Source organism: Chanodichthys erythropterus, chromosome 20 (assembly GCF_024489055.1).
Source record: "Chanodichthys erythropterus isolate Z2021 chromosome 20, ASM2448905v1, whole genome shotgun sequence".
Classification (NCBI taxonomy): domain Eukaryota; kingdom Metazoa; phylum Chordata; class Actinopteri; order Cypriniformes; family Xenocyprididae; genus Chanodichthys; species Chanodichthys erythropterus.
In genome coordinates this window covers 12,496,530-12,509,476 of record NC_090240.1, presented here as the reverse complement: position 1 = coordinate 12,509,476, position 12,947 = coordinate 12,496,530, and the positions used below count along the sequence as shown (strand labels likewise).

General features: G+C 36.9%; 1 protein-coding gene across 1 annotated transcript in view; it reads left to right on the top strand.

The window, feature by feature from the left end:
* Positions 1-12,947, top strand: part of prpf6 (PRP6 pre-mRNA processing factor 6 homolog (S. cerevisiae)) — a 28,847-nt gene that overhangs the window by 7,470 nt on the left and 8,430 nt on the right. Inside the window, exons 9-15 of the mRNA XM_067371763.1 lie at positions 4,605-4,767; positions 7,153-7,271; positions 7,650-7,868; positions 8,136-8,258; positions 8,448-8,569; positions 10,568-10,706; positions 11,978-12,097. Coding sequence (XP_067227864.1) covers positions 4,605-4,767; positions 7,153-7,271; positions 7,650-7,868; positions 8,136-8,258; positions 8,448-8,569; positions 10,568-10,706; positions 11,978-12,097 — 1,005 coding nt within the window. The remainder of the gene's footprint in view (positions 1-4,604; positions 4,768-7,152; positions 7,272-7,649; positions 7,869-8,135; positions 8,259-8,447; positions 8,570-10,567; positions 10,707-11,977; positions 12,098-12,947) is intronic.

Here is a 12,947-nt window from a genome sequence, read left to right as displayed (position 1 = left end):
TTTAACAGTCACTTGTCGCCACCTACTGGTGTAATGATGTAATTGAAACAATTATTTGAAGCATCAAGTTACTTTCAATTTTGATTGCTACCGTGCACATCAGTCTTTATTTACTATAAACTTTTATTCCAGTATTTCTGTGATGATTAGAATTTTTGTAATGCATAATAAATATTGTTACTCTGTGGATGAAAAGACTGTTTCATACCTATACATGACAACTGTTCTCTCTGGCTCAGCGGCAGCGCCAACGCAGATTTGAATTTTCGCTGTTGGGATCATTTGTCAAAGGTTTAATAGACACAGACGAATTGTTGTCATTTCGGAATAAGATTGCGTGGGTTTTAGAATCGAGATCACAATCTTTTAACTGTTAATCGTGCAGCTCTACTATAAAGTGGCTCTCCAATGTATTCCTGTTTTTATTCATGGACTTCTGACCTCAATGAACTGAACAGAAGCAATGAACCAGATTTCCACATTAAATACATAAGTACAAGCCTCAGAGCCACACCTACCAATTAAATAATCACCATGGACCAATGGTAGTTTGAAGGTCTTTACCAGCCGGAGCAAACTTTTCCAGAAAGTCTTGAAGTTAATTTAGCTTTTGATTTCGCTTGAAGTAATTTGAGGCCTTTAATGTTTTAGGAGCAAGAAACCTTGATTAAATTTGCAAAAGGGTCTCTGATAATTTGTAAAATGTGAAATAAAAGGGATATTTCACCCAAAAGATAACTGATAATACTTCTCTGGATCATAAAAAGGTGTTTTGAAGAATATTGTGAATGTTTTGGTGACCGTTGACTTCCATTATATGTTCGACAGAGGATAGAAAGTCATACAGGTTTAGAAAATGAACTGAATTTTCATATTTAAACGATCCTTTTAAAGTAAAACAGAATAGCTTGACTCTGTGTGTCCAGTAGGGGGTGGTGTGTGTGTGTGCGCATAAACCATCGAAGGTTTATGGCTTTTGGAATGTTGCCAGTGTTGACAGGTTGCTATAGCAATACATTTAAGGCCTCCAAAATCCCACTTCCTAAAATGTTAAATATGTTTAAAGAACAACATTAAAATGTCATGGTGAAAGAATTAGGCTGTGCTTATGTAAGCTGTGGCTTCAATTTGTCTACTAGTGCTGACTTTGGACTCGGAGAGAAAGGACTGGAAATGGAAACGCACACCGTGCGGAAACCGTGTCAGGCCCTTTGCTCTCAGTGTGTACACAGCTTCATTAAGTGTTGGGAAATTCCTGCAGGCACATTAATCAAATTTAATAGTTCAGCTTCACATTTCAGCAGAATTTTGCACACTGGCTGTCTCTCAAAGACTGGAGACGTTTATTCATCAAACACGCCTGTGATGAAGAAACATGTTGTCTTGGCAGCTGATTCATTTTGAGGGGTTCTACATTGTGTTACAAATTATTACTTTGCAAGTGATGTATCAGTGGGATTTCTGTACAATACACATTCAGATTTTAGTTTTTAAAAGTAAGTGTTTGTTTTATTAGATAACTGGTATCAATCTCAGACAGGTTTGTTAAATAGTTTGCCAGGTCTTCTTGGATAAATTGAAAGCCACAAAGAGGTTGTTCCACATTATTAAGCAAGTCACAGTTTTCATGCAATATGGGGAGGAAGAAAGATCTCTCTGAAGATGAAAAGCTTGATGGTGCAATGTTATGCAAAAGGTATGAAAATAAATATTTTGTAAACACTGAATGGAGATTGGGAGATTATCGAACTGTCATAAGATTTGTGAGTGATTTAGACCAGTGTTTCCCAACCCTGCTCCTGGAGGCACACTAACAGTACACATTTTCCAAATCTTCCTAAACAAACACATCTGATTCAGTTAGTTCAGTTAGTAGAAACTCCAAGACCAGAAATATATGGTTCAGATAAGGGAGACATTCAAAATGTGTACTGTTGGTGTGCCTCCAGGAACAGTGTTGGGAAACACCGATTTAGACCACAGCAGAACTCGGTCAGATATTAAAGGGTTAGTTCACCCAATAATGAAAATTTCCCATGATTTACACACCCTCGAGCCTCTATTTTCACAGCTGAGGCTCAAGCATTACTTCTGGATCTGGAAAATATTGAGAAGGGTCAAGAACGGGACTTTTTATTCCTCTGACTCAAGATCATGTCTTCAAGCACTTGAATCCCTAGTTAAAATTAACTAAATTTGATCTTTTAAAGAAGGAAAACTTTAATATTATTTTTTGCTGAGTTACAAGTCATATTGGACTTACTGGTAATGAGAGAGCGGACATGGCTGTCAGATATTTCCAGGTCAAGCGCATCCCTGGCAGTCAAAAACCACCTTCTGATTTTAAACCAGTAATTAATTTATATATCACTAACAAGTGGCAGAAAGAATGGGATGAAAATAAAATTAATAAGCTGTATGAAATAAACCCTAGTATAAAAAGAAGTACTTTCCATAACTTCAAATCGAGACATGATCAAGTCGTCTTCACTAGGTGTGGACTGGGGCACTCAAGACTTACCCATGGGTTTTTATTAATAGGCGAAGTTCCTCCTTTATGACTCTCATATAAAGTTCCTTTGACTATTAAAGGGATAGTTCACCCAAAAATGAAAAAAAAAATTTGTTTATCTGTTTACCCCCAGCATATTCCAAGATGTAGGTGTCTTTGTTTCTTCAGTAGAACACAAATGATGATTTTTAACTCCAACCGTTGCCATCTGTCAGTCAAATAATGCTAGTGGATGGGAACTTCTACTATAAGAGTAAATAAAACTTGCATAGACAATTCCAAATTAAACCCTGCGGCTCGTGATGGCACATTGATGTCCTAAGACACGAAACGATCGGTTTGTGCGAGAAACCGAACAGTATTTATATAATTTTTTACCTCTAATACACCACTATGTCCAACGGCATTCATCACTCGATTCGTGAGGTCTGATCGCGCTCTGACAGCGGCAGTGATGTCTCGTGCAGAGCGTTGTTTGACTGACAGACGGCAACGGTTGGAGTTAAAAATCATCATTTGTGTTCTACTGAAGAAACAAAGACACCTACATCTTGGATGTGCTGGGGGTAAGCAGATAAACATCAATTTTTCATTTTTGGGTGAACTATCCCTTTAAGCATATTCTGTTGAATATTATATTTCAAAATGTATCACCTGAATGTATTTTAGATTTTCTATCTTATGTTAAGTTGAAATGTTTTATATAATGGGGACTTTAAGTAACAGCTGTTGATGGAACGACAACGGCGACCGGAAGTAAACTGTCAACTGCCTTAGCTAAAGAACGCAAAAATCGCTAAGCAACAACAAAGAGGACTGCATGCATCAATTAATCATGTGACATAGTAAATAATACATTACATGTTAATAAAAGCAAGAGAATGGTTGATTTTGTCATTAAACGACATACAGATACAACTAAAATACCACATAACCATAGAACGTCACATGTACTTATCTAGTCTGTCCCGTATTATCAACTACGGCGGCTACTTTCCCGTAGTAGACGATTACAGTAGTCAAGAAGTAGCAGTTAAATTTGCGCAATAGAATGCCATTCCATCTACAGCTGCTGCTTAAAGTCCCTAATAATGTAAATTTTATGGATGATATTGACCTTTTTGTTTGCCATGTAAATAGCCATGATGCTAACATGGTGTAAAAACTTGGTAAACTCACTCTCAAGTGTCCTTGAGTGTCATCCTAGGTGTATATGACTATCTTCTTTCAGACACAATCAGAGATATATTTAAAATTATCCTTGCTCTTCTAAGCTTTATAATGGCAGCAAATAAGGGGACATGTTTTGAAGCCTAAAAAAGTGCATCCATCCCTCGTAAAAATACTCCATGCAGCTCCGGGGGGTTAATAAAGGCCTTCTGAAGCGATTCGTTTTTGTGTTTATAAAAAAAAAAAAAATCCATATAAAAAACTTTATTAACTATAATAACTCTCTTCCGTACACATTGATTTGTGGCGGAAGAGTAATCCCTGACGCAATGATGAATGTGGAAGCACAGAGGATAGAGCAAAACAAAACACTGCTCATGAATTAGAAGTCTAAAACGAGAAGTTTTAAAGAGAAATGTTGGAGGATTTCGATATATATAAGAGAAGAGCAGCTTGAGTTTGTTGCACAGCCCTATTTATGTGCTTCAAAATCGTGAATGCTAATAACTACCATTATAAAGCTTGGAAGAGCCAGGATATTTTTAAATATATCTCCGATTGTGTTCATCTGAAGGAATCATGGGATAATTTTCATTTTTGGGTGAACTACTGTATCTCTTTAAGGAAAATATCCGTCAAACAAGTTAATTGTATTAAAAGGACAGATATTTAAAAAAAAAAAAAAAAAAACACTATTGAGCAGCAAACAGGCAATGCTTTTTTGCTCGTTTCTGCTTCTTCATCTGTGTTTTGATCTGGAGATTCTGTATTCTCAGAAGATGCGTAAAAGCAAAACATGGATTGCTGGAAAATTCTGTCAATGGTGGGGAAATGGTTAATATAGAGTGCTTTTGTGAATGTATTATGTTCATAGAGTGAGGATGTTTGTGTATAATCTGTGGTTTGTGTGTTGTCTGTTCAGAGTGAGGATGTTTGGCTTGAAGCCGCTCGGCTGCAGCCTGGAGACACGGCAAAGGCAGTGGTTGCCCAGGCAGTTCGTCACCTCCCTCAGTCTGTGCGCATCTATATCAGAGCGGCTGAGCTAGAGACGGACATCAGGGCCAAGAAACGAGTGCTCAGGAAAGGTCAGTGACTCTTTATCTGTCTCTCTTCTTCTATTCCGCTTCAGTTTTTGCTTTCCACTGTCACCTGCTTTTTTTTCTTCCTGCATACCTGTGTGACAGAGACAGATGAATTGTTAGTTAAGTATGAAAGCTCTATCAGTCTCAGCTTGTTAAAACATCCTGAATCTCCCCCTTTATAATAAAAGATCTTTCTAAACATTCTGGCAGTTCTACTTCATCAATGTCTCTAACATGATTAGCTTGTTAATTCTATGAAGTAATGTGCTTTAAGTGAAGTAATTAGTTTGTCATTAAAAATCTGGTGCACTGTCATTTTAGTACCATGATTATTCATGAGGTGTTTTACATAGTGTTTGCAAAGCAATGGTTTTTGCATTTTCTGGAGAAAATTTGCCTGTGCAGAAGCTAGGGCTGGGCGGTATGAGATATATATATATATATATATATATATATATATATATATATATATATATATATATAATCATACGGTATATAATTGTTATCATGGTATATAAAGCCCATCATTAGAGATTTTTGCTATATCGTGTATATTGCGGTATTTAAATATTTAGCACTATTGACACCTCAGAGTGATGAAATGCATGAATGAGAACATAAAGAGCAGGACGTGCTTGATGTTAAAAAGAGATAAAAGCGCAATATATCCTGAAAAAGAACTCATGTGCATGTGCTGACTGGCACATTGACAAAGTGCGCACACAGAAAGCTGCCTCTCTCAGTAGCTGATCACAAATTTGGGACGTGCTTGACATTAAAAAGTGCTACTAAGCGCAATAAGCAATGAAAAAGAACTCAATGCAGTGTCCATGTTGACTGACAGCGTAAGCTCATGTACACACAGCCATGTCTCAGCATGCAATCGCAAATTCAGTTCTCTTTCACATCTTATTGCGCTTGAATGGTTGAATACACACATAATTATGTCAAAATGCACTTTGTGTGGAGTATTCATGTAAACACAGCAGATTGTCTCACGTGAAAGTAAACAGTTGTGCATAAAGCGGATTTGTATCAGTATAATGGATCCATTCGTTTGTTCTTAAAGTGACAGCAGTCTAATAAACCTTCTGCTGTCATTTAATGTGAAACAAACAAAAGAGAAAAAATAACTTGCTGCTCTTTACTGAATTACTTTTTTTTTTAATAAGAATAAGAATAATTTAATAAGAATAAATTTATATTTAATTCATACAGTTAAGACTGCAATAATTTATTTTTACATTTTGATTTACATTTATGTACTAATTCTAACTGTTTCAAATAAACCTATTGTACCAGGAAAAACTTTAGATTTAATTCATATTTGTTATATTTTATTTGTCCTGTTGTTTGTAATTTCCTATTTTTTTATTTTTAAAAACAGAAATGAGATAAAATTACACAAAATAACTATTGTGATATATATATATATATATATATTACCGCGAAATAAAAATTTGGTACGTAGCTCATTACATTTATGCAGGAAAAACAAGTAAATGAACTTTTCTGCAACTGAAAGGCATATCATGGAATGCAATTTTGCAATATCTCTAAGATAAAAGTCAACATTTTGTACAAATGTCAGAAGAATCAAAGATCACTTAGATTTCTCAATTTTTTTTCTGAAACACTAGTACAGAGTACAGAACCATCAGTGATAAGAGATATTTAGCCAACCTTATGGAGCTGATGAGGAGAACCAATAACCATAACCTCAGTTTTATCACCGTTTATACATAGAAAGTTAACAGCCATCCATGATGTTTATTTCAGAAATGCATTTAGTGAGCTAATTTTGACCATGTTTACAATAAATCTAGATCTCTGTGTCATCAGCAAAAAAATTATACTTAATACCTAGAGTTTGTAAAAGCTGTCCGAGTGAGAATAAATAAAGACTAAAAAGTAAGGGTCCTAAAATTGAGCCCTGAGGGATACCAGTAGAAACTTGTCCAATATCAGAGCTGTATTCCCCTAAAGCAACAAGCCATCTGCATCAGGTCAAGTAAGATCTAAACCAGTTTAAAATGGTGCCAGAAATGCCAAAAAAAAAATATGAAATGATATCTTACAGGTGACCCCTGCAGGACCTCATGACTCTGTCAAGGACAAGGTCAATAAGTCCTTTAAAATATCAGATAATTTGAACTTTTATGATATGGAAAGGTCGGTTCAGATTTAAAAAAAAATATATATATTTACGAATTATTTCATCAGGGAAAAAACGTAATTAAAGTGCAAGGACACTTACATTGGTACTTAGAGTTGAGAGCTAAAAAAAACGCCTAAGCACTAGCTAAACTTTTGTTTTAATCATTTAAAAAAAAAAAAAAAAAAAAATATCTATACACTCTTTTTTCCAATATCTGCATGTCTCCGCAGCTCTGGAGAATGTGTCGAAGTCTGTACGTTTATGGAAGACAGCTGTTGAGCTAGAGGAGCCAGAGGATGCAAGGATCATGTTGAGCAGAGCAGTCGAGTGCTGTCCTACCAGTGTTGAGGTACACGTACACACACATTCTTGTACATCTCTCCTTGTGAGGACATTCATTGACACAATGCAATCTCTAGCTCCTTAACCTGACCTTACCTATCACAACCTATTTTAACCTGATTATAACCTTATCCCTAAAATCAAGTCTTCACCCTCAAACAGGCCTTTAAATGGGTCTCAGAAAGAGAGGATCAGCCAATATGTTCTCACTTTAATATTTGTCCTCACTCCATTGGTCTAAAACTCAAACCATTCCTCACCAAGATAGTTGTACAAGTACACACACGTACACACACACACACAGTCTTAATCAGCCAAAACCCATAAACCCCTTTATGGGCCATAAATCAGATTGCTCTAACAGTTTTGTCCTTGTCTCCCGTAGCTCTGGCTGGCTCTGGCCCGATTAGAAACCTATGAGAATGCCCGTCGTGTTCTAAACAAGGCCCGTGAAAACATTCCCACTGATCGGCATATCTGGATCACTGCTGCCAAGCTGGAGGAGGCCAACGGCAACACACAGATGGTGGAGAAGATCATTGACAGAGCCATCACATCTCTGAGAGCCAACGGCGTGGAGATAAACCGAGAACAATGGATTCAGGTCTGACATGCTAGATTTCATGTTTGAGAGGTTATCAGGCTTTACAAACTACTTGTTATATGCATTTTTAAATTAAAGATATTAGCCAAGGACTTTAAGTGAAAAAAAATGTGAGAAATGCAACAGACAATTCCGGTCTGGATGGAGTTTTTCGGATAAGCTTCATTGCCAAATACATCAAAGAAAAATATTCGAATGTTTCCGCATGCAGGAATTATCAGGATGTGTTCATTTGAAACTGATGTCTGTTTTGTGATCCTGTCTCAGGATGCAGAGGAGTGTGATAAGGCTGGCAGCGTGGCCACATGTCAGGCTGTGATCAGAGCTGTGATTGGGATTGGCATTGAAGAGGAGGACTGCAAACACACATGGATGGAGGACGCAGATAGTGTAAACATCCTCTCATCTTCACACGCCTACATTCTGTTTTCAATAAGCACCACATATTTGTTTATTACAGACGTTTCCCATCATATATGATCATTTTAATGTATATTTCAGCAGTAGTTTGGCTAATTTCCACAGCTGGATGTTATTACTGTGATACCTGATGCTGATTGGCTGTTATTTTTGCTGTAGTGTGTGTCTCATGGAGCTTTGGAGTGTGCTCGTGCTATCTACGCTCATGCACTCCAGGTCTTCCCCAGCAAGAAGAGCGTCTGGCTGAGGGCTGCTTACTTTGAGAAGAACCATGGTACACGGTGAGAAATACTCAATTCCTCTTTAGTCAGTAGGCCCTATTTTAATGATCTAAGCACATGGTTTAAAGGGCACAGCGCAAGTGCACTTAGGGCGTGTCCGAATCAACTTTTGCTAGTTTAAGGATGGGAAAAATGGTCGACGTGCCCGGTGCATGGTCTAAAATGGTTGTCCCTATTCTCTTCATGATTAATGGATGTGTTTTAGGCGTAACTTGCGATTAAACCAACTAGAGTCTCATCTCCCGTTCCCTTTAAAAGCCAGTTGCGCTCGCGTCATGGCGGATTCGCTATTTACATGGCAGAGTTTGTAAACGGAAAAACAGAACGCTTCTCTAGCGAGGAAACGGATCTGCTTTGGATTCCACCAAAGCATTTTTGTCTTTATGCACACAATAATAATTTTTTATATTGTAATCCTTTTATTTTTAAAGGTGCCCTAGAATCAAAATTTGAATTTACCTCGGCATAGTTAAATAAGAGTTCAGTACATGGAAAAGACATACAGTGAGTCTCAAACTCCATTGCTTCCTCCTCCTTATATAAATCTCATTTGTTTAAAAGACTTCTGGAAAACATGCGGATCTTAACATAACACCAACTGTTACGTAACCGTTGGGATCATTATGTATGACCCCAATATTTGCATATGCCAGCCCATGTTCAAGGCATTACACAAGGAAAGGCAGTATTAACGTCTGGATCTGTGCACAGACAACAAGCAAGCAAGAACAACAGCGAAAAATGGCAGATGGAGCAATAATAACTGACATGATCCATGATATCATGATATTTTTAGTGATATTTGTAAATTGTCTTTCTAAATGTTTCATTAGCATGTTGCTAATGTACTGTTAAATGTGGTTAAAGTTACCATCGTTTCTTACTGTATTCACGGAGACGAGCCGTCGCTATTTTCATTTTTTAAACACTTGCAGTCTGTATAATTAATAAACACAACTTCATTCTTTATAAATCTCTCCAACAGTCTAGCATTAGCCCATTAGCCACAGAGCATAGCCTCAAACTCATACAGAATCAAACGTAAACATCAAAATAAATACTTTACTCACATAATTCAAAGCATGCATACAGCATGCATGATGAACATCTTGTAAAGATCCATTTGAGGGTTATATTAGCTGTGTGAACTTTGTAAATGCACTGTAATATAGTCGAGAGCTCGTGTGGCAGGGAGCGGGCGAATTAAAGGGGCGGCGCGCTGCCAAAATCAGTGTATAGTTAATGATGCCCCAAAATAGGCAGTTAAAAAAATTAATTAAAAAACATCTATGGGGTATTTTGAGCTGAAACTTCACAGACACATTCAGGAGACACCTTAGACTTGTATTACATCTTGTGAAAAAGCATTCTTGGGCTCCTTTAATATTTGGCATGTTTGCAAGCTGCTCTGCGTCTTTGTGTGTGTAATGACCAGACTGTACGCGTGTTGTGCACTCGCCTATAGGCGCTCTTTAAATAACAAAACAAATATTGCGCCATTGACTTTAGACCAGGTTTCAGTGGCATTTCAGTGGCGCAGTCTATTTCACTTGCCTCAAAATGGCAACATGCCAACAATGCACCTGAACATACCTCGTTTTCAGACCAGCATGCCCATGGGTGCACAAATGGGCGGAAATACATTTGTAGTGGTGCTGGACGTGAAAATGATAACTGCATCAGGCTGAAAAACATAAAAAACTAGCTAAAAACACATCCAGGTGTATGATAGGGCCCAAAGTCTCACACAGCTGAATAGAATTTCAATCCGCATTCATTGGCTCTGTCCGGGTGTTTGCAGGTAGTATATGGAGACAGGAAAGCAGCTAAGCCTGTCTGTATTTGTTGTAGACCATTGTCGTCATTGTTGCCTTAAGAGGTGTCTTCATACGTTTAAACAGTGCCGTATATAATCTCAGTCTTTGATTACGTTCCACAATTATTGACATGTATTAATTTTATTACTGTAAAATTAATTTGAATCTCTTTCTCTCTCAGAGAGTCATTGGAGGCTCTGTTGCAGAGGGCCGTAGCTCACTGTCCTAAGGCTGAGGTGTTGTGGCTAATGGGTGCTAAATCAAAATGGTTGGCAGGAGACGTTCCTGCAGCCAGAAGTATCCTTGCTTTGGCTTTCCAGGTAAGCGCCGCCCCTGTCCGCTCTTCAAGCTCCATGACTACATTGTTAGTGGCAAGCATTACTATTATTATTGGTAACACCATAGCATTGTAATGGTGAAGCAACAGCACAACATGTACTTATTTGTATTAGAAAATGATAAAAGTCATTCACCAAATACTTGTAAAGAACAGTAGTGACTGGTTTCTTTGCACTTAACTGTCTTTATTTAATTGCATATTTAAACCATTTTAAATAAACAAATAAATAGTTATATTATCGTTAATATGTTTGGGGTCAGTCAATTCAGTGTCACATGATCCTTCAAAAATCATTCCATGATGATTTGCTGCTCAATAAACATATCTGATTATTATCAGTGTTGAAAACTGCTTATTTTTCATTATTCTTCAGTTAATAGAAATGACAAAAGAACAACATTTATTTGAAATAGAAATGTTTTTTTTATATTTATGCACTGATATGAGAATTTTGACCGATAACCAATAATGCTCTATATTTGGAAGCCGATAACTGATATATTGGCTGATGAATCTAAATCTATTTTTTTATATAATTTTTGAGAGCCTGATTGCAAAAACAAAAGTCTCACCATTAAAATACAATGTTCTCATTATAATATTATGTAGCCTATTAAACAGACTTGCGTTGTAAGTTGTACTTGACTGTATTTTCCTTTTTGAATTGATTTCAATCATATTTCAAGCAATTCATAACCATCATGGCGGACATTGCTCATCTAAAGTGACTCAGCTGAAGGAAAAATAATCCATTATTTATTAACTTTAATAAATTGTTTTCTGATCGGGCCGATAAATACTATTAAAAATGAATATATATCAGCCGATACCAATATGGTGGCCGATATGTCGTGCATCCCTCAAATATTTTCTAGCGTTATAAATGTCTTTACTGTCACTTTTGAGCAATTTAATGTGTCCTTGCTGAAAAGTATTATTTTCTTCCATCACAATCAGTGTGGAAAGTGTGGGAAAGCGATAAAAATCATGGGTGGCTAATAACTTTCTTTGTATAAACATTTATTTATATGAGCAAAAAAAATTGCAGATTCAGTGTGGGATTAGTCATAACTGAAAGAACACTGAACCTAACACAAAGAACAACCAAAAAAATAAAAATAAAGCTTTAAACTGCGTATCAGTGCTCTGATCGCACATCATTTCCTGAAACTAATCGTTCCATTTTTGCAGTATTGAAGCATTCACTTGGATGATGGCCAGTAAAAACTCTTTTTTTTTTTTTTTTGTTAGGCTAACCCCAACAGTGAAGAGATCTGGCTGGCTGCCGTGAAGCTGGAATCGGAGAATAACGAGTATGAGAGAGCACGCAGGCTGCTGGCCAAGGCCCGTAGCAGCGCCCCCACTGCCAGGGTGAGTGGCCCAGTGTTCAGACTAGCCACTTGAGTGTAAAATGGATATAACTGCAGCTGTGTCATGCTGGGGACACCCGTCTGCCGGGAATGCACTGTTTCACTTTTGCAAGTTGTTGTGATTTCTCTTTTATTGTGATTTGGAGAGATAAGCGATGAGAAGTAGATGAAGGGTGAGTCACCCTGTAAAACTGCTTGTGCAACAGAGTTTTGAATGTGACACTAGCGGGAAGACGGTTTACAAAGGCATAGCTAATGAAAAGTCCTTTTTCTCTTTTGCATTTATTTTTTTAAGCATATCACGGCATGACAAGTTGGTACGTGAAAACTCGGCTAAAATTTAAGTGAATCTGTGAGGCAGCACATATACATGTCAGCAGAGATTAGGTTAAGCTTGAGGTTTAACTAATAAACCTAATGGTTGTACTTTATTTTACAGTATGTGTACTTATAGTGTACTTAAGAAAATACAGGGTAATATAAGGTAACTACATGCATTAAGGTTAGGTTTAAAGTTAATACCTAGTTATTACCCAGTTATTGTAATTACTGTAATAAGTACATCGTAAGTACACCGGACTAAAATAAAGTAAAATTACCTAAAAAGATGGCAACTTTTTCCCATGTCATGTCAAGGGTTATTTGAATCATTGCAGAAGATGTGACTGGTTTACATTTCAATTAAACACATAATAGAAAAAAAAATCCCAGTGAAAAAGGTTTAATATTCAGAAATATTGTTGTAGTATTTTCCTGCTTGAACCACTGACTCCAATTAGCCCAAAGCATCTGACACACTTTTCACCACAACTATAGTTTTGGGTAAAATGTTTAATTAATATACACCAATC